Here is a 19,671-nt window from a genome sequence, read left to right as displayed (position 1 = left end):
AGGTGCAACAGTGTTTGGAAATAACGTTGTAAACAAAACTCCTACCCAAATGGTAATTATTAAAAAGAAAGAAAAATGACCTTGAATTTCTGTGCGAAGGATGTTACTGTTACATGACTGTTTCCACAACTAACCACTGGAACAGCTGAGACAGATGCTAAGGAAAGCTTTCGTCGGGCACCAAGACACCTTCCGGTCGATTTGGGAAAATGGAATTGACGGTCTGAGGTTTCTTCCAGCCCTGAAACCCGTAGTGTTTCTTACAGTAACTATTAACTGTCCTCGCACAATCCACTTTCCTCCAGGGCAAAATTACTCACTTTAAAAGCACCAAGATTTGCCTAGGCTTTTTCTCGAGCCACCAGGAAAACCGCCTCCGGGCCCAGTCCTGGCTCCTCCCCCTCCCCCACAATGCATCTCTCTGTTCCATCTAGGTGGCTCCTCTGTCACGTGTCACCCGACGGAGCGCGCTCCCGCTTGGCGCATGCGCAGAGAGCATTCCCCAGCTATTTTTCTCCGTGGCAGCGGCGGCGAGCGGAAGTTCTTGGGAGCGCCAGTTCCGTCTGTGTGTTCGAGTGGACAAAATGGCGAAGATCGCGAAGACTCACGAAGGTAAGCCCTCTTCCTATGGTTATGTGTCTTCTCTGCTGCCTAGCCTGCCAAGACTCTATTTTTCTAGGTTTTTGCCTCGGTCTATGGTTTCTTTTGTGGGGTGCTGCGCCCGCGCTTAGGGGTCCCGGTCGTCTCCTCCGCGCTAGCGGCGCAGGCCACTGCCCCACGTAATGGCGTCCTACTCATACATCGCTGGCAGGCGCTTTGTTCCGTGTTTGGGTCTTGTTCCTTTAGAGTTGCTTCTCTTTTCTGACCAGAAGGCCTCGTTCAAACGGCTCGCCAACGAGGAGTCCAGGGCAAGGGATCAGGGAAACGGGCGTGGAAGCCAAAAGTCTCACTCGTCTCTCGGAACTGTTGTCCGCACAGTTTGTGCATAGCAGAGTCAGGAAAGCACTGAAATTCGGCAGCCGCTTTTCAGGCAGCCCCAGATCGAGTTTAGCCTAACCGAGGCCCATTCCTCTTAATCTTGGCTAATTTATGTGTCTTCAGGCATCTAAAATACTTCGTTTTGTTGTTTTTTATACGAAGTGATTTGGGAATAAAGTCTAGTGGTTTTTCTTCCCTTGATCAGTTGTAATATATTGGTTTTTTCCTTTGGAGACTGATTATTGGTGGAAGAAGGAAAGGCACATGATTTTTATTAATGGCCAAAGCTTTCGAGGTACTTGATCGTTTTATGGAATACGGAGAATACAAAATTAGGGAAATGTTGAGAATAGGCCGGAGTCTTTTAGGGAGTATCCAGTACCCAGAAATGGCAGGAAATAGGGTCACTTCAGAAAAGATGAAGCATGGGAATTTGGAGGTGCATTCCTTGATTTCTGACGTGGAATCTGAAGTGTTCATCAAACGCGAGGCTTCCAAGAGTCACTTTTATTTCACTCGTCGTTTCCAAGTGCCTGGCTCAGTATGAGTCTGTGAAGTAACAAAGAGTAAGGCCGTCAAAAGTTTTACAGGCTAATGGGGAAACAGATGTGTATACGTTTTTCATTCTTTTATGAGGCAAATTAGTGCTTAAATAGAAATACAAGCAATATGTTGGGATCCTGGGTAACGGAGTGATTAATTTATGCTTAGGACTATTTCATAGAGGAGATGACGTGTCCCTGCCTAAAAGGATCAGTCCGTTTTAAATTAGGGGAGCACATTTGAGCCTGAGAGAACATCTTGTAAGAGGCAGGGAGTCGTGAAAAGTGTGTTTGAGTAGTGAACTGTGGCACTGCAAGGAGGGAAAATGTAGACGAATCTGGAAACATTGATGGGACCAGAATGTGAATGACATCAAATAATTGTGTTATCCACCAGAACTGAAGTCCAGCTTTCTGCAACTTCTGAAACATGCTAATTAATTGGTAATGACTTTAATATTCTTCTTATTCTTGGCAGGTATTTAGATTTAAACACTGTTTTAACCCGATAGGTTTTTTTAGGCACTTACTCTTCTGTCATTAGACTAACTCAGACATACCTTTTGCAAAATAGTTAAAAATGTAAAGATGTTGCTATTCTTGTTTGTTCAGGAGTAGATTGTTCATTTGGGGCATTCTGTGGCTTTGATTACTTGTTTATTGTTACTTTTATCATAAGATACTTTGGGATAGGAAAATCAAAGTTTGGATCAGTTTTCCTGCTTTTTTTGAAGCCCAGTGAAAAGCTTTGGTCTATAGAATATTGAAATTCACTGGCCAAATTTGCTATTTTATTTGGAATCATGCTGTCAATATGAATTATCTGATGCTGTAAAGAAAGCCTAGTAGTATTCAGTTAATATCAGGGCGCTGTGTACAAGACACTGTCCATCATTGTGAATATAAGATAGAAGATGATAAATGTTCAGTGGAAGTACACTGTAATATTTACATAGTTTCTTACTCCCTCATGATATTTTTCTTTTTTTTTTTAAGATTTTATTTGTTTATTTGACAGACACAGCGAGAGAGGGAACACAAGCAGGGGGAGTGGGAGAGGGAGAATCAAGGCTTTTCGAGGAGCAGGGAGCCCGACGTGGGGCTTGATCCCAGGACTCTGGGATCATGACCTGAGCCGAAGGCAGACGCTTAAAGGACTGAGCCACCCGGGCTCCCTCCTCATGATATTTTTCTAAAGAACTGTAGTCCTTTATGGTGCATCTCTGTTTCACTTAATAAGTCGTCTCTGATAACCTGGAGCAGAATTCTTGGTGGGTTTTTTTTTTTTTTTTTTTTTGGTGCTATAGTAATAGCACTTTATAAATACTATATTAGACTATTCTATTGTGTTAAGGTTTTCTCATCCACTTTGAGATTGTTGTGTCTATTGTGTTAAGGTTTTCTCATCCACTTTGAGATTGTTGTGTATATCTTGGTATCCCTGGTACCAATATTACCATTTGGTAATTAACATTTTATTGAGAGATTATTTATTAACATTTATTGAAAGATGTATCTCTCAGATATATTAACATCTATTGAGAGATTATATTGGAAATATTAAAAGTTTCACAGGAAGGGGTCGCTTAAACTGACTTTTGAGTGATTGGGTAGGTTTGGATACATTGTTTGGCTGAGATAGGTGGGAAGTAGGACTTATTAATATATTGGGGACCTTCTGAACTGAGAGGAAGAAATATTAGGTTAGCATCAAATTAAAGAAGGCTTTGAACACTGAGCTAGATATGACTTGGCTTTCCAGTGACTACAGAATAAAGTGCCTTACTCCTTCTCCCAGGTGGCAAGTTACTTCTGCGTTTTAGGAAAGTCATTGTTTGTGGTGTGAAGAATGACACTAAGACCAACAATTCTTTTAAGCTAGTGAAGTAGTTGATAGGAGGACTTGAGTTTGAACCTCACTGGAGTGACTTTTAAAAATGTATAGTATTTGTTTTATTTTTGTTTTAGAGTTGTCCATCATCACGTTGCTTTTTTTTTTTAAGCTATATATATTTTTTAAGATTTTATTTATTAGAGCGAGAGACAGAGGGAGCACGAGCAGGGGGAGGGGGAGAAGCCGATTCCTTGCTAGGCAGGGAGCCCGATGTGGGGCTTGATGTGGGGCTCTATCCCAGGATCCTGAAATCATGACCTGAGCAGAAGGCTGATCGCTCAACCGACTGAACCCCCCAGGCGCCCCCATCATGTTTTTTAAAGTACTTTTTTAAGTAGACTATATAATCTTTTTATCCTAAGTAATGTTGCTCGTAAAGACTTTATTGTGTTTTGTAATTTATTTTTAAAGTAATGGGTGCATCAGTAATTTTTACTTGAATTTTGTGAATTAAATACTGTATTCAAACTGAAGTAGGTTATTGTTCCATCCTATATGTTCTTTTCACAGGTTATTAGTTCCCATCATTGAGCCAAAGTGATAATTTTTTTTAATGCTGTCTTACTCCTTTTGAATATTTTTTTTTTTTTAAGATTTTTTAAAATTTATTTGACAGAGACACAGCGAGAGAGGGAACACAAGCAGGGGGAGTGGGTGAGAGAGAAGCAGGCTTCCCGCGGAGCAGAGAGCCCGATGGGGCGGGGCTCGATCCCAGGACCCTGGGATCATGACCTGAGCCGAAGGCAGACGCTTAAGGACTGAGCCACCCAGGCGCCCCTTTTTTGAATATTTCTGTTAGGATCAGCCCTTAACATCCTCTTTAAGCAGCCTGATTGTTTATTACCCTGGTGGCTTATATTTTCCAGTATTGAAATCTAAAAAGAGCTAGACTGGTTCACATCAGTAAAATCTTTTGGACCTTTCTGCATATTAAGTTGTGTCAAGTGTATACAATTATTAATGTGCATAATCTTGCTATCCAGCAGTTCACATATTGTTGACTTTGACAAACAAGGAAACACACTCTTTTTCCTCTTGGAATGGGGAAAATGGATTATCCTAAAATCTCATGTATTGGCTTGTTTTGCCACTGTCTCTTGAATGGATTTTGGGGGGGATCACAAAGCTGAAAAAGGTTTTTTCCCTAAATTTTTGCTTTTAGAATGTCTGGAATAGTCATTGTATTCTTCATTTTCTGAGATTTTTATTTTTCTGTGCTCAGAATACTTACTGTTTTGGTTTTGTAGACTTCTAGCATGAATGTTGCTAGTAAAAATAAAAAGGAAAGCAAATTGCTTAAAGATTCTGAAAAAGATTTTTCTCTGTAATTATTTAAGAATTGATTTAAGTAGTGCTAATTAGGGATTAATAACTTAGGAATTGATACCTATAGTGTTCAGTAAAATAATTTACCACCATAGTTAGTTTTGGGGCTTTGTTTAAGGAAAAGGATGAAAGTTGGGATACACAGTATACTTGCTATTTTCTGGATGTCTTTTAGAGGTGTCATATGTGAGAAATCCTTGCTCACAACTTGATTCTGCCTGTTGGAGAATAGATAACACTTATGAACCAGACTAAGGTGTCAGTAAGTAACATCCAGGGGCTGTGCCTCTGTAACATGTAATGAATGGTGATTAGAACATTCAAAACAATCCAAATTAAAAATGAGGAATAAGACACATCAAGGAGGAGAAAATGCTGCATGCTGGATTAGCATTATCTGGGGCATGGAAAAAAGAAAAGGCACGGAAGTGGAAACCAGTAGAGAGACAGAATCGGTGGGGAGCAGTTAAACAGTTGCATCAGACGTGACCAGTGGTGTTTTGTATCAGAGTTGGATATTTAGGTCTTAGCGTAAATTATAAACAGTAGGTTGGGGCGCCTGAGTGGCTCAGTTGGTTGAGCGACTGCCTTGGGCTCGGGTCGTGATCTCAGGGTTCTGGGATCAAGCCCTGCATTGGGCTCCCTGCTCAGAGGGCAGCCTGCTTCTCCCTCTCCCTCTGCCTGCTGCTCTGCCTACTTGTGCTCTCTGTGTCAAATAAATAAAATCTTAAAAAAAAAAATAAACAGTAGATGTGGCCCATCTTTTAAAAGACCCCCAATTCTGCAGTATTCTTTTGAAGTCACACTCAACTCCCAGTTAAAACATTTGATGTATTTATGTCAAAAATGTTTGTAATTTTAGGGGCACCTGGGTGGCTCACATGGTTAAGCGTCTGCCTTCGGCTTAGGTTATGATCCCAGGGTCCTGGGATTGAGCCCCACATCGGGCTCCTGACTCAGAGCCTGCTTTTCCCTCTCCCTCTGTCTCTCCCCCTACTCACTCTCTCTCTCTCTCTCTGTCTGTCTCAAATGAGTAAATAAAACCTTTTTAAAAAAATGTTTGTAATTTTAATATTTATCACATTTTTTTCTGATTATAAAAGGAATGTAATTTTTAAGAAAATGAAGAATGGAAATCATTTTTGAATGAATTGAGATACCGAGTGGACTAGCTCACAAATTTTATTAATTCACACTGTTAATTAATGTTAATCTTCTAGGGAAGGATTTGTTCTTTGATAGTTGATAGCATTCCTAGGATCAGAAATCCCCTTCAAAAAGAGGAATTTCAGTCGAATAATGACATTTATTTTCTGTAGGTCATTGGAGCAAATTTAGTTTTGAAATGTGTGTTTATATCTTAATGTTTATTAGGATTTTACCTTACCATCAGTTAGCAAAATAAATAAAACTAGAAAAGGAAAAGTAATGACGAAGATTGAGAATTGGGACTTTTAAGATTGAAGATATTTCATAAAAGGGCTAAAAAAAAATTCTCCTTACATCCAGCAGAGGACTCCATTTCAGAGGAGAGAGAGCTTTTATTTTTCTGTTGCATGGGATCAGAGGCCTTGGTTTCAAGGGGCTAGAAGAAGAACCAAGAATGAGAAAAAAGGGCAAAACTTAAGAGAGCCATGCTTATATATTTTTTTAAACTTTTTTTTTTTTAAGATTTTATTTGTTTATTTGACAGAAAGAGGGAGAGAGAGAGCAGAAGCAGGGGGAGTAGCAGGCAGAGGGAGAGGGAGGAGGAGCAGGCTCCCCACTGAGCAGAGAGCTTGATGCAGAGCTTGAACCCAGGACACGGATCATGACTTGAACCGAAGACAGATGCTTAACCGAGTGAGCCACCCAGGCGCCTCTTTTTTTAACTCTCTATTGAAAACTGCAGACATACAAAAATAGAATAGTGAAATGAACCCCCCATGTTGCACCTATCACCTAGCTTCAAAGTTATAAACATGGGCCCACTTTTGTTTAATCTGTGTTTGGTCCCTTCACCCTTCCCATTATTTTGAGGCAAATACCAGGCATATTATTTTATCCATATATTTTTCAGTGTGTATCTCTAAAACGTAAAAACTTTTTAAAAATACTATTATTGCACCTAAAATTAATACAAAATATCGTGTTCAATTTTATTGATTGCCTTATAAAAAATTTTTTTCCAGTTCGTTTGAATCAAGTTCCAAATAAAGTCCATACATCAGTTAGTCTTAAATCTTTATCTTCCTCCTCCATCTTTCTTTTTCCTTGCAATTTATTTGTTGCAGCAGCTTTGTCCTGTAGAGTTTCCTATAGTCTGCAGGAACAGGGGAAGAGGGCAGAGAAAATACCCACGACACCTTCTTAGACTCTCCCACAACTACTGCTGCAATTAAGATGTCTGGAGGCCCACAAGCAAGGGAAGCGCCAAGAAAATTATTGGCTTTAGGAATGAACACGGTTCTGAAATCATACTTCAGGGTTAGGTTGGACCAGCCATGGCAAGGAAACCTTAACAAAGGATTTGCAAAATCAGGTGCCTCTCCCCCTATAATTTTAATGGCAATGAATGTACTGTCACAGTTCTTACATAGATATTCCTATCTGAAATAGTTTTGCTTGAGTCCTTGTGATATTCGTACCTTAAAATAGGAATACCAACTTGAGAAAAACCTCATTCTCGACAGTTTACCCTCAAGGCTCTTCCTTTAGTGAGGCTCTTGCAGACTCTCGTAAATACAAGTCAGATACTTTTTTTTTTTAGCGCACACGTACACACATGTGCGCATACGCAAGCAGTGGGGAGGGGAGAGGGAGAGGGAGGGAGATAGAGTCCTAAGCAGATTCTGTGCTGAGTATGCCCCACTAGGGGCTTGATGCCACGACCCCAATCGCGATCTGAGTGGAAACCAAGAGTCGGAGGCTTAACCAACTGAGCCAACCAGGTGCCCCTAAATACAAGTCTAATACTTAACTAGTGCTTTGATTTCTTGTCTAAGACATCTTTTTTTTTTTTTTTTTAATTAAATCAGTACTAGACTGCCAACCCGTAACTTCAGTTTTAAGATTCCAAATCTGCTCTCAAGATAGGGAATTCCTGCTTTGTTTTTAAGTTTTCAGCATCAGTAACCGAAAGTCCTATATATGCTCCCACTCCATAGATTTTACTGAAGATGGGAGGGTTGTGTGGGGAACAGAAGTGAAGCTTTCATCTGGAAATTCAGATAATACAGAAATTCACTTTAGATATATCTGTCTCCTGATAACCCCCCTTTTAACACCATAAAGCTGGAATTTTATTGGTCTCATTTAGCTCCCAGCTTTTCTTCATTTTACTTGTTCTTTTAATTTCCTCCATTTCATCTCTCAAAATGATTCTTCCTCTGTTACATGGAATAATTCAGCTGTCTTCTGTTCTCAGACTTACGTAAGTAAACCCACCAAAAGGGCTTTGTAAGTTTTTTATAAAATTAAGCATACACTGCTTTAAGACCCAGCAGACTAGATACTAATCTGTAAAACTAGGTATTTACACAAGTACTATTAAATCCCATGTTTACATAAAAACCTGTACATGAATGTTCTATAGCAGCCTTATTTGTAATCTTTACAAACTGTAAGCAGCCTGGATGCTGTAGTACATTGGAATACTACTTGATAATGAGAAATATTGATACACGCATCAAGAAGACTAGAATATTTATGGGTTCACATGGATTAGAGTGCCAGCTCTTGGCAGTCTTATGTGTGGCCATGAGGAGGTCCTAGTCTCTTCTTGTCCAGTCACTAGCAGACAGTATCCATTTTTCTTTATCTTCACATCTGAATGTCTCAACTACAGGGAGTCTGAATTGGAAAGGGATTAGGCAGGAACAGAGGATTTATTCATGTTGGTTATAATTGAAGTAGGAAGAGATTAGCATAAACCTTTCCTCCTTTCTCTGTCTCCTCAAGTCTTTTATTTAACATTTTGGACCTCTGGTTATTCTTTTTGGTGTCTTCCCTCATTTTTTTTTTTCTGTTGTTGCTAGCAAATCTTACACATTTGTTGTCAGAAATGATCTTTAGTTCGTATTTCAGAAAGTGCAGGAATACCTGCATACCGTAGCTATAATTTGTGTGAGACAGCTTTGAAAATAAGAAACTAGAGACAGCTTAGCCTTTCCCAGAGATGCAAAATGTTTATAAAATTTGGAAAAATTACTTTTAATGACTTCTACAGATTGAAAGTTACTTTTTTCTATTAATTTTTTATTGTTACGTTAATCACCATACATTACATCATTAGTTTTAGATGTAGTGTTCCATGATTCATTGTTTGTGCATAACACCCAGTGCTCCATGCAGAACGTGCCCTGAAAGTTACTTTTTAATTATGAAATAGTGTAACATACAGAAGAGTACAGGAAAAAATATAATGTATAATGAACCCAATGTAATCCCATTGCTCAGATATACTGGTTCTTAATATTTTGCTGTATTTGTGCCACAGATTTTATTTATTTTGTAAACAAAATATCACAGTTACCTTGTTTATAAATGTAATGATACATTTGTTTGCTTATAAATATTTGAATTTATTATGTTTCATATTTTGGCACAGTTTATTAAATAATTATTGAGTTTTCTAGTTTTTTTTTTTTTAAAGATTTTATTTATTTATTTGAGAGAGAGAGAATGAGAGACAGAGAGCATGAGAGGGAGGAGGGTCAGAGGGAGAAGCAGACTCCCTGCCGAGCAGGGAGCCCGATGCGGGACTCGATCCCGGGACTCCAGGATCATGACCTGAGCCGAAGGCAGTCGCTTAACCAACTGAGCCACCCAGGCGCCCGAGTTTTCTAGTTTTTAATTCTGTCATTTGTGTAACTGCTGAGTGTTGTGGAAACTGTTGTCTCAGTTTTGTGGGTAATGTGACGTTTGTGTAAATGTGCTGCAGTTTACAGTGCACAAACAACCCACGAGCTTTTAGGCTTTTTATCCATAGTTTCAAGCAGATACATAGCACCTGGTTTGCATGTAAACATTGAACTATACAACTTGTAGAAATTTAGTAATGAACTCCCTTCAGAATTAATTGACTATAAAGAGCTGCCTAGCCCCTAGGTAATTTTGTTGCTGAATTTTATTTAATAGGAATCCAGTCATGATACAAGGCTTTTTATACAAACGAATTCGATATTTTGAGTACTTTCGTAATTAGAAAACTCTTGTTGCCAGTCCTTACATAAAATCAGTAGGTAAGATTCAGTAGATGAAAGCAGTTCCTGAATAAATTGTATTATCCAAATAAAGGACTAGCTGCTGAAAACTTGGACTGGAAAAATCCTTTCAAAGGAAAATAAAACTGTGATGTATTAATGTGTGTGTGGAGGAGAGCAAACTGCACAATATGTATGGTATGATGCAGTTTTTTTTGAAACAACACCCCTTTCCTATTTTTGGTGGTGGTGGGGGGGGGCTGTTGTTCTATATGAGCTAGAAAAAAGTATAACATGTCCTAAATTGGAAATTTTGGTAAGGGCAGGCCGGGGCTGGAAGTGGAGAGTTTCCTGGGGTGTTTGTTGCTAATGTAGAAGCCTGGGCTCTTCACTGGGTGGTTCCAACTTAATGTATCTGAGGCCTGGATTCAGTCCTTGTAACAGGGGCCCCAGGTGATTTCAGTGTAGGCTGTTAGTAGACTGATGCTGTAGAGGGGAGATGGCAGATTATTTGGCTGGCCTGATTTACCCATTAGTGTGTCCTGTCTGGATCCTGATGCTGCATTTGTGGTCCAATGAAAGAACCTATTTACTTAAAAGTGATCCATACATCTAGTGTTTGTTTTTAAGCCTCAGACATTTCAGAAATGCAAATGTTCAGAAAGAAAAAAAATGAAGACTTTTAATCTCCACTCACCCCCTTAGCCAGTCATGCTAACCACTCTGGTTTCTTCTGTATTTCAGGGCAAAAAATTCTTGGGGTGAGGGAAGGGACCAAATGTGGATTTAAAACTTTAAAAAAAATATACTTCAAACAGAAACAAAAGTAGAATAGTAAAATAACCCAGCTTACATCAGGATATTTCTGTTTGTGATTGATCATGGTGGGGGCCCCTGGCTGCCTGGGCTGCTGTAACAGTTTTGAGGGAAGAGATGCCGGAAAAAGTAGTAACTGTGGAGATGGTGGTGCTCTGGATACATGATAAGAATTTTGAGATGTGGTTACAAACTGGAGCTGCTAAAGTTCAGTGGTAAACCTGTTCCGTTATTTTGAGTTTCTGAGACTTGCTCCCACTTACTGGGGAAATGTGGTCCAGCTGCGCTTTGGACTAGATAATGTTATTACATTTTCTGCTTTAAACCATACCCATCTTGAACTACAGAGGGTTTTCTCCCTTTGCTGAGGGTGTGGGTTGGTTATTTGCATTGTGCCATTTGAATCTTTTTCCTTTTGGTCCTTGCAAACTAGTAAATGAGCTTTTTTAAAGTGCCTAGTGTCAAAGGGTTTTAATTCAGTTGAAGGTAAGAGCTGGCAAGAGTTAATTCATTCATGGAATGCTTAAGTTTCATGTTCATTATCTCATTTAATCCTTTTAAAAAAACACGTTGTAGGAAACTGGGACACAGAGGTGAAATAACATATTAATTAGTAGAGAAAGCCTTTATTTGAAGGCAGACATTTTGATTCCAGAGCTCAAGACTTTTTTTTTCTTCAGACTCTTAATCATAAAACTAATGTCATGGGGGTTGCAGCCAAACAGGGTAGGGCTCTGAATTTCTAGGCTATAAAGAATTTAGACTTTATCCTTTATTATTTTACTCTTCGAAGTGTGATCCTAGGTGTTTAGGACATCACCTGAGAACTTGTTAGGAATGCAGAAACTTGGGTCTGATCCAGGCCTACTGCATTTTAACAAAATCTATAGACAATTTGTTGCACATTCTAGTTTGAGAACCACTTTCCATAGTACTGTTGTTTTTGCATTTCTGGTATTGTTGAGTTTAAATGATCTTGAGTATTGTTCTTGGTCCTTAATCAACATTGACAGTATTATTTTTTCATTTGGGGAAAGGTTTGGAATTCAACAATTTAAACTTTGGTAACCTGTTCTAATTTGTAGTTGATGCAATGGTAAGCATCTCTTCTGTGTACAAGTATTGTCTTTTGAGGTGTAGATTTATTAAGTAAATCAGTACTAGGTATAGTTCTACTAACTCCTTGTGTATTGTAGTTATTTTAAAGTTTATGTGTTTAGAAGAGTACTTTGATAATTCCTACTAGAGAAATGCATTGTTTTGGGTCTCTTTGGAAAATTAAAGCCTATATTAACTTTCTTACAGATATTGAAGCACAGATTCGAGAAATTCAAGGCAAGAAGGCAGCTCTTGATGAAGCTCAAGGAGTGGGCCTTGATTCTACAGGTTATTATGACCAGGAAATTTATGGTGGAAGTGACAGCCGATTTGCTGGATATGTGACATCAATTGCTGCAACTGAACTTGAAGATGTGAGTTATCGAGTATACAAGAGTCAAGCATTTCTTTGATGAACAAAAATATAAGGGAATTTTCTGTTTTACTCATCTTACTTAATCTGGGAAGATTTGGGGGATTGGGAAATCGTTCTTTTGGAGGATAAAACTATTGAAGGTGTCCTTTCTCTCTAAGGTCCAGAAACTTCCGGAAGTGATCACTTCTTTATGTTAAAACTTTATGAATCTTTATGTTAAAACTAGTTTGTTTATCCAGCAAAGAACCTGCAAATCATTAACTATTGTAAAATAAACCCTGCTTGTTACCTTCTAAGCTCTATCTAGAGTAGCCAGCATGAGACGTTACTTTATTGTAGATAGCCATCTGTCCTTGCCACTTTTGACTTTCGATTTGTGTTTGATGCTGTGTTTTTCCCCTTGGCATCTTTTTTTTTTAAGATTTTATTTGTCAGAGAGAGCAAGTGTGCACAAGCAAGGGGAGCAGCAGGCAGAGGGAGAAGCAGGCTTCCTGTTGAGCAGTGATCCCGATGTGGGACTTGATCCCAGAACCCCAGGATCACGACCTGAGCCAAAGGCGGATGCCTTACTGACTCAGCCGCCCGGGCATTCCATCCCCTTGGCATCTTAATAAGAATGGAATGTTTCTTGTTACTGATGCTAATGGCCTTTTTTAATTACTCTGGAGGATGACCGTGTCTCGTTTTGAAGTGCATCCCTCAAAGTGTTTTTATATAGTCCACATAGCTTATTTTGTCAGACCATTCCAAATATCCAGATTTGGTGAAGTGGCTGTTTATTTTTTGCATGATTCAGTAATAAACGTTTTATGTATATAGATTTTATCACTTGTTTTTATGAAATGCAAACCACATTTTATTTTATAGTTGGCACATTTTTCTTTTAAGAAAAATTTTCAAGTTCCAAAGGTACAATTTCCAGAAGCTAAGGGGGAAATTTTGATTTCATTTTTGAATAAAATAAATGAGGTGTTAAAATCTTGGGAGTTAATCCATTGTTGTATTTCTTATAGTAGTAAAGGAACAGTATAACATTAGTCTGTTTAAACATACTACTAGGGAAACAGATACATTTAAAATTAATTATATTTTATTTGTGTGTTTAAAAATGTTTAAAAAAAACATGAGTTAAAAAAACAAGGGGCACCTGGCTGCCTGAGTCAGTAGATCATGAGACTCTTGGGGTTGTGTGTGTAGAGATTACTTAAAAATAAAATCTTTAAAACAACAAAAAGGAAACTGGAGAGTTCTAAATAAGCTGTTTGTAGTTTCCAAACTTGAAAAACAAATTTCTTTTTCTTTGAAGATTTTTATTTATGGGCGCCTGGGTGGCTCAGTTGGTTAAGCGACTGCCTTCGGCTCAGGTCATGATCCTGGAGTCCCTGGATCGAGTCCCATATCGGGCTCCCTGCTCGGTGGGGAGTCTGCTTCTCCCTCTGACCCTCCCCCCCCACATGCTCTCTCTCTCTCAAATAAATAAATAAATAAATCTTTAAAAAAAAAAAATTTATTTATTTGTCAGAGAGAAAGAGAGAGTGCACAAGCAGGGGAGCGGCAGGCAGAGCAGGGAGAGGGAGAAGCAGGCTCCCCGCTGAACAAGGAGCCTGATGTGGGACTTGATGCCAGGACCCTGGGATCATGACCTGAGTCGAAGGCAGATGCTTAACCGACTGAACCACCCAGATGTCCTGAAAAATTTCATTATGCTTTCTGTGAGAAAACGAAATGCTCAGGCTTTTTTTAGTCCATACCTACCTTATTTTAGTTAGCTTCCATAGAAATCATTCCTTGTTTAATGTTTTTAAAAGTAAAGAGAACTAAATTTAATTTTTTAAAAAGGTTTGTGATTTGAAAGAAAACCTAGGTGTTTACAAGTTTTATGAACAAAGGTTTAGACACCACTTTGCCAGTAAATCTTTTGATACCATGTTGAATCTGTATATGCTTTTTAATTTCTAAGTTCTGACATTTTGTTGGTGGTTTTTGGGGGGTATTTCATTGCAGGATGACGATGACTACTCATCATCTACAAGTTTGCTTGGTCAGAAGAAGCCGGGATATCATGCCCCTGTGGCATTGCTTAATGATATACCGCAATCTACAGAACAGGTGACTCTCTCTCCTCTTGTTCTTCTCCCCTCGCAGCCCTTTTTAAAAATTAAAACCAGAGTTTATTCAGCTAAGGAAAACTGAATGTCTCAATTCCTGTGGAAGCCCCCATATTTTAGAAATCAAGTTATTAGAATGTCTTGAGGAGAGTTGATTGGGGAGGATTAGAAGTAATACTTAGTTTATTTGTTAAGGTAATCATTTCATGAAGAAATGAAGTATGAAAATGTTGACAGTGTATATTGTCTCATTTCCCTATGTCTTATTTTTTCAAGTTAACATCCATAAAATGATAGAAGATATTTCTTTCATTAGTAGGTATTAAACATTTTTACATGTTTTCTAATGTTCTGGGTTTTGTATATGATATTTTCTTTGGTTATTTAATAAAGTAGTTATTAAATGAGACATACCTCTTTTCAGTATGATCCATTTGCTGAGCACAGACCTCCGAAGATTGCTGACCGGGAGGATGAATACAAAAAGCACAGGCGGACCATGATAATATCCCCAGAGCGTCTTGATCCTTTTGCAGATGGTAATTCTTTCCCATTTTTCTATAAGTTTTCAGGAATTTATTTGTCTTAAGTTGTCTTTAGCCCTTTGATTTTTTTTGGCATGCTTATGAATTTGCTTTTCTTTTTTAAAATCCCCCTTATTATAGATTTGTATAGATTTGGTTGAAGTCACAGATGCCATATGCTTCATCTTTATAATGCAAGTTTTCTTTCCAGGTAGAAGGACAAGAAAATAATGAGCCAATGCCATAGAAACGCAAAGGGTTAAAGGTTTTTCTTTTACTTTTGTTTTGGGTACGCTTTCTATACTTTGAACAAATATGTTTTTCTGCTCAAAATACTTTCAAGCTATTGAAAGTTTTCATTCCAAATCCTAGACTTTTGGGCTTGTTACTTTTGAGAAACTGTTTCTCACATTAGAGCTCCCCCCGTATTGCTCTAAATATAGTTAGTAAATGCACCTACTTTGCTCTAAGCATACTTAAAGTTAAAACAAAAGTATGTATACAAAGACTTTGATATTTTTAATAGTTGGAGTCTGTTTTGCTAATTTTAGTGTGCAGGTCAGCACAAGGGGCATAGTGAGTGAGCCTGATGGAAGCTTTCCTCAGGTGAGTTTCAAAATCAAAATTAGGTGCCTGTTTCTTAGAATTAGATTCTGCTGCAGGTTTACAAATTAGACTTTCAGCCTGCATGAATTAGTAGGGATATTCTTTTTTTACTTGCATAATTGTAATTGATTTAAACATGTATGTCAGAATTCACAGGCCCATACTAACTGTCCTTAATTTCTTTCCTACAGCAGTACTGCTATATGCCAGTCCTGTCTGCATTCTTAAGGGTGCAGTTCAACACATCCTCTCTAGATTATGGTGAAAAAGTATTCCAAAGGAAGTCTTATCAGAGCTAGTGTCAGAAAGAATGACACTATCAATTGGGCATGATCTTCAGCATAGGAAATGTCTTAGAATTTTATTATTTTTTCCTAAATTGTGATGCTATACTACTGGTATAGCTGATTATCACATTTCTAAAACATAGTGTGCCTCTGTGAATCTTGTTCTGTACTGTTTGGGCTTCTTTAAAATATTTTGAAGTTTGAAAGCAAATACTGAAACTTAAACCAAGAGACTAACACATCTCTTTGTACACCACTTTTCTTCTGTGTGAAACATAACCGGTAGAAGTAATATATTTCAAGTAATATGTTTCCAGTTGTAATTTTTACTTTCTAAGAAAATAAAAATGTTTTTGGGTCAACAAAACTTAAAAAGAATGAAGCCCTTTTTAGTAACATGACATCAGAGTAAGATTATAGGTGTATTTTAAAAGTCAGATTTTCTAAACTATAACTGTTTTTAGAACATTGTATGGAGAACTTATCTAGTTATAGTTATTTGTAGTCAGGATTTTAACAGCTTGCAACAGGTAATGTTTTGAATATAAATATCTTTCCAAAGTGTTACTAATGGTAAAGAGATAATTTTCTAGGCTTCTATTCTGCTGCTTGAAGTCAGAACTGCTGATGGAGACAAAGGCACGAAAGTGTACGTATTCCGGATTAGCAACCCAGGAACCCATCACTTCTGAAGACTCTAAACTGTGCTGTCATTTTGTTTTTATATGCATTAAAATATTTGTTTTAAACTGCTGTAGATATGTTTGTGTTCAAACAGGTTAAATTGATCAGCAAACTCAATAAAAAGTAAGATGTATAATTATTAAAGTTTTCCATCAAAAAATAAATTAAATGATTATGGAATAACATAATATTAGATCAGGGCAGATAAATCAATTTAACCTAATTATCTTTTATTTATTGTACTCTTGTCCTGTTGCTGTTCTTTTCTGCAGGAGGGAAGACCCCTGATCCTAAAATGAACGCTAGGACTTACATGGATGTAATGCGAGAACAGCATTTAACTAAAGAAGAGGTGTGTGAGCCTGATTTTTATTTTGGTGGTGGTGAAAGAATGTAATAGAAAGTTCAGATTGAGAGACTTTTATGTTTCCTTTTTATTTGCTGCACAAGTAATATTTTAATAGTATTAATAAAAACTAAGTTGAGAAAGAAACTTTACCCAAAATTCTGCTGCCTCCCAAATTAAACTTTTCATATTTCTATATCTTTTTCTAGTCCTTGGCCCCTTGGCTATCTGTCTGGGTGTGTATATATACATATACATATATGTGTACACACCCAGACATGTTATCTTATGGTGGCTGTATCTGTGGGGAGGATTGGTGGTGTGTGCCTGAAACAGATGGCTAAGGGAAAAGTCAGATAGTTAAATCATTCCTTGAAAAACCTCTAAATCTCCCATAAGATTCAGTTTGGATATGGGTGGAGAATTCTGAAGGATTCTTACTGGCCTGCAGTGATTGCTCCATTTTGTTCTAACAGTAAGCCTCTATAAGTTTATTATGAATATATAATTTGTTACATGGAATAAGTATAAGAATATTTATATAGTTATAATTTGTAAGTTTCCATTTTTTTGCCACTTTTCTATCTTACTACGTAGTCTGCATTGCAGTTTATGTGAGTTTTAAATAAAACTTTTTCAATGAAAGCATTCTGGTTTTCCACTATTGAAGATTTTACTTCACTGTTTTTAAAGTAGGGTGCTCTGTGTTATAAGTTGCATAGTTGCTCATCTTTTGCACAGAAAGACATTGTATAAAACTAGAAATACAAAAAAGAAAGGGAAATGAGGAAAGGCACTCCCAGTGGCATAGAAAGCAGAATGAGTGAAGACAATGACATTAAATTGAAATGACTGTGCTGATTATATATGAAAATATGTTGAAAAGGTTTTAGCAATACTCAGTGATTTTTGAAATATTTGTAGAGAGAAATTAGGCAGCAGCTAGCAGAAAAAGCTAAAGCTGGAGAACTAAAAGTTGTCAATGGAGCAGCAGCATCCCAGCCTCCCTCAAAACGAAAACGGCGTTGGGATCAAACAGCCGATCAGACTCCTGGTGCCACTCCCAAAAAGCTGTCAAGTTGGGATCAAGCAGAGGTAATTTATTTTTATTTTTAATGACGATCATTATTGTTTTTAGATTTTCCCTCTCACATGGAGTGTATTAGCCTACTCTTGTTGACATCAGGTGAACACAGACCAGGTGGCTCAAACAACAGACATTTATTTCTTCATAGTTCTGGAGGCTTGAAGTCAATATCAAGGTGTGTGTGCATGGAGAGAGCAAGCGAGCTCGTGTCTCTCCTAAGGACACCGGTGTTACCAGGTTATGGCCCTAACCTTATGACCGCATTAAATTACCTCACTAAAGGCCTAATCTCTAGATATAGTCACATTGGTGGTTGAGGGCTTCAACATAAGTTTTTTGGGGGGAAGACACAGTTCAGTCCATAGCCTGGAATAAAGGAACGTCCCTTTTGGAATATTAAAACATTTCAGTATGTCACATTGTGGAGGTTGAGTACAATATAGTGATCTTCTTCATTTTCTAGATGGATAATTTAAGCATCTGACCACTGGTGTCACATGGGTAGTGCTGTTGCATTTCCTTGGTCAGTTTATTTTCTTAGAGAACGTCTTTAGGGGTTGTTTCTATTGTTTCATTTGTTTAAAATTTTTAAAAATTGTAAAATATTAATAAAATTTGCCATTTTAACCATTTTAAAGTGTACAATTTAGTGGCATTAATGACACTCACAATGTTGTACAACTATCTCCACTAATTTTGAAATTTTTTCATTACCTTGAGCAAACAGTAATCATTAAGCAGTAATTCTCAATCCCCCTCATCCCCAGGGAAAATTTCAAACATAATACCTCCTTAACAGCTTTTTAGCTGATGACTTTGTTTCCTATTTTTCCTTTCCAAAGTAGAAACAATAAAAAAACTTACACCATTCCCACTGTGAAATCTACCAGTATGCCTGTGTCTGTTCTCATTTACTCTTTTCTTTCTGAGTTGTCAGTGCAGGTTGAACAGCTTCTTATATACTATTTCCCATCCCCTCTTACTACTCAGAGACTTTTGTGTAACATCAGTTTTTTCTCTGTACTTCAGGCTATTATCAGCAAACACTTTGTACCCACTTTCCTCTTTAAAAAACAAAAAAACTGCAGGAAACCATCCCTTGATCTCACATCCCCTTCCAGCTACCATCTCATTTCTGTGTCTTCACTGCAAAATGCTTTGAATGAGTTGTCTATACCTGCAGTCTCTGCTTATCTGGTCTTTTGCTTGCACCACTCCACCAAAACATCTCTTGTCAGAGTCACTTGACCTCCTTTTGGTAGATCCAAAAAGATCAAGTCTCAATCCTCATATCCTATATCATCATATCATAGATCCTGTCATATATCAGTGGCATTTGCCATTACTTGATTCGCTTTTCTTAGGTTCTGGACTTCAGTCTCTCTTGATTCTCTTAATGCTCTACTCACTGACTCCTGTTCCTCAGTCTTGTTTGCTCGATCTTCCTCAGCTTCCTTTAACTTTGGGGTTTTCTAGTTCTCAGTCCTTGGACCTCTTTTCTATCTAAATGCACTCCCTAAGATCTCATTCCTGTCTTCATATACCATCTCTGTAAGACTACTCCCAAATGTACAAATCTATCCCCTACATGTCCTGGGTTCTCAGACTTGACACTTCTATTTGAATGTTTAATAGATATTTCAAAGTGAGTTTTTCTAAAATAAAATTACTGATTTTCTCTATTCACTCACCCCTTCCAGCCTGTTCCCATGTTAGAGAGTCATGTCAGTGTCATCCAATAGTTACTCTCTTGTCCCAAGTTTTATCCATAGATAAATTTTGTTGGCCCCACCTTTAAATATATTTGGGATCTAAC

General features: G+C 37.8%; 1 protein-coding gene across 3 annotated transcripts in view; it reads left to right on the top strand.

Moving 5' to 3' along the window:
- Nucleotides 1-451: 451 nt before the first annotated feature.
- SF3B1 (splicing factor 3b subunit 1) overlaps nucleotides 452-19,671 on the top strand; it is a 37,220-nt gene continuing 18,000 nt past the window's right edge. The window contains exons 1-6 of one of the 3 annotated variants that reach the window (XM_021703240.1): nucleotides 452-612; nucleotides 12,045-12,211; nucleotides 14,218-14,322; nucleotides 14,746-14,860; nucleotides 16,695-16,774; nucleotides 17,693-17,863. In XM_021703240.1, the coding sequence (XP_021558915.1) occupies nucleotides 585-612; nucleotides 12,045-12,211; nucleotides 14,218-14,322; nucleotides 14,746-14,860; nucleotides 16,695-16,774; nucleotides 17,693-17,863 (666 nt within the window). In that variant the 5' untranslated portion in view covers nucleotides 452-584. Of the gene's footprint in view, nucleotides 613-12,044; nucleotides 12,212-14,217; nucleotides 14,323-14,745; nucleotides 14,861-14,921; nucleotides 16,775-17,692; nucleotides 17,864-19,671 lie in introns of those variants that run through there. The other 2 variants (XM_044913695.1, XM_021703241.2) reach the window with 2 other exon arrangements.

The sequence above is a fragment of the Neomonachus schauinslandi genome, chromosome 3, assembly GCF_002201575.2.
Source record: "Neomonachus schauinslandi chromosome 3, ASM220157v2, whole genome shotgun sequence".
Lineage (NCBI taxonomy): Eukaryota > Metazoa > Chordata > Mammalia > Carnivora > Phocidae > Neomonachus > Neomonachus schauinslandi.
The sequence above is the reverse complement of the archived record's forward strand: the minus strand, read 5'-3'. Positions and strand labels throughout refer to the sequence as shown.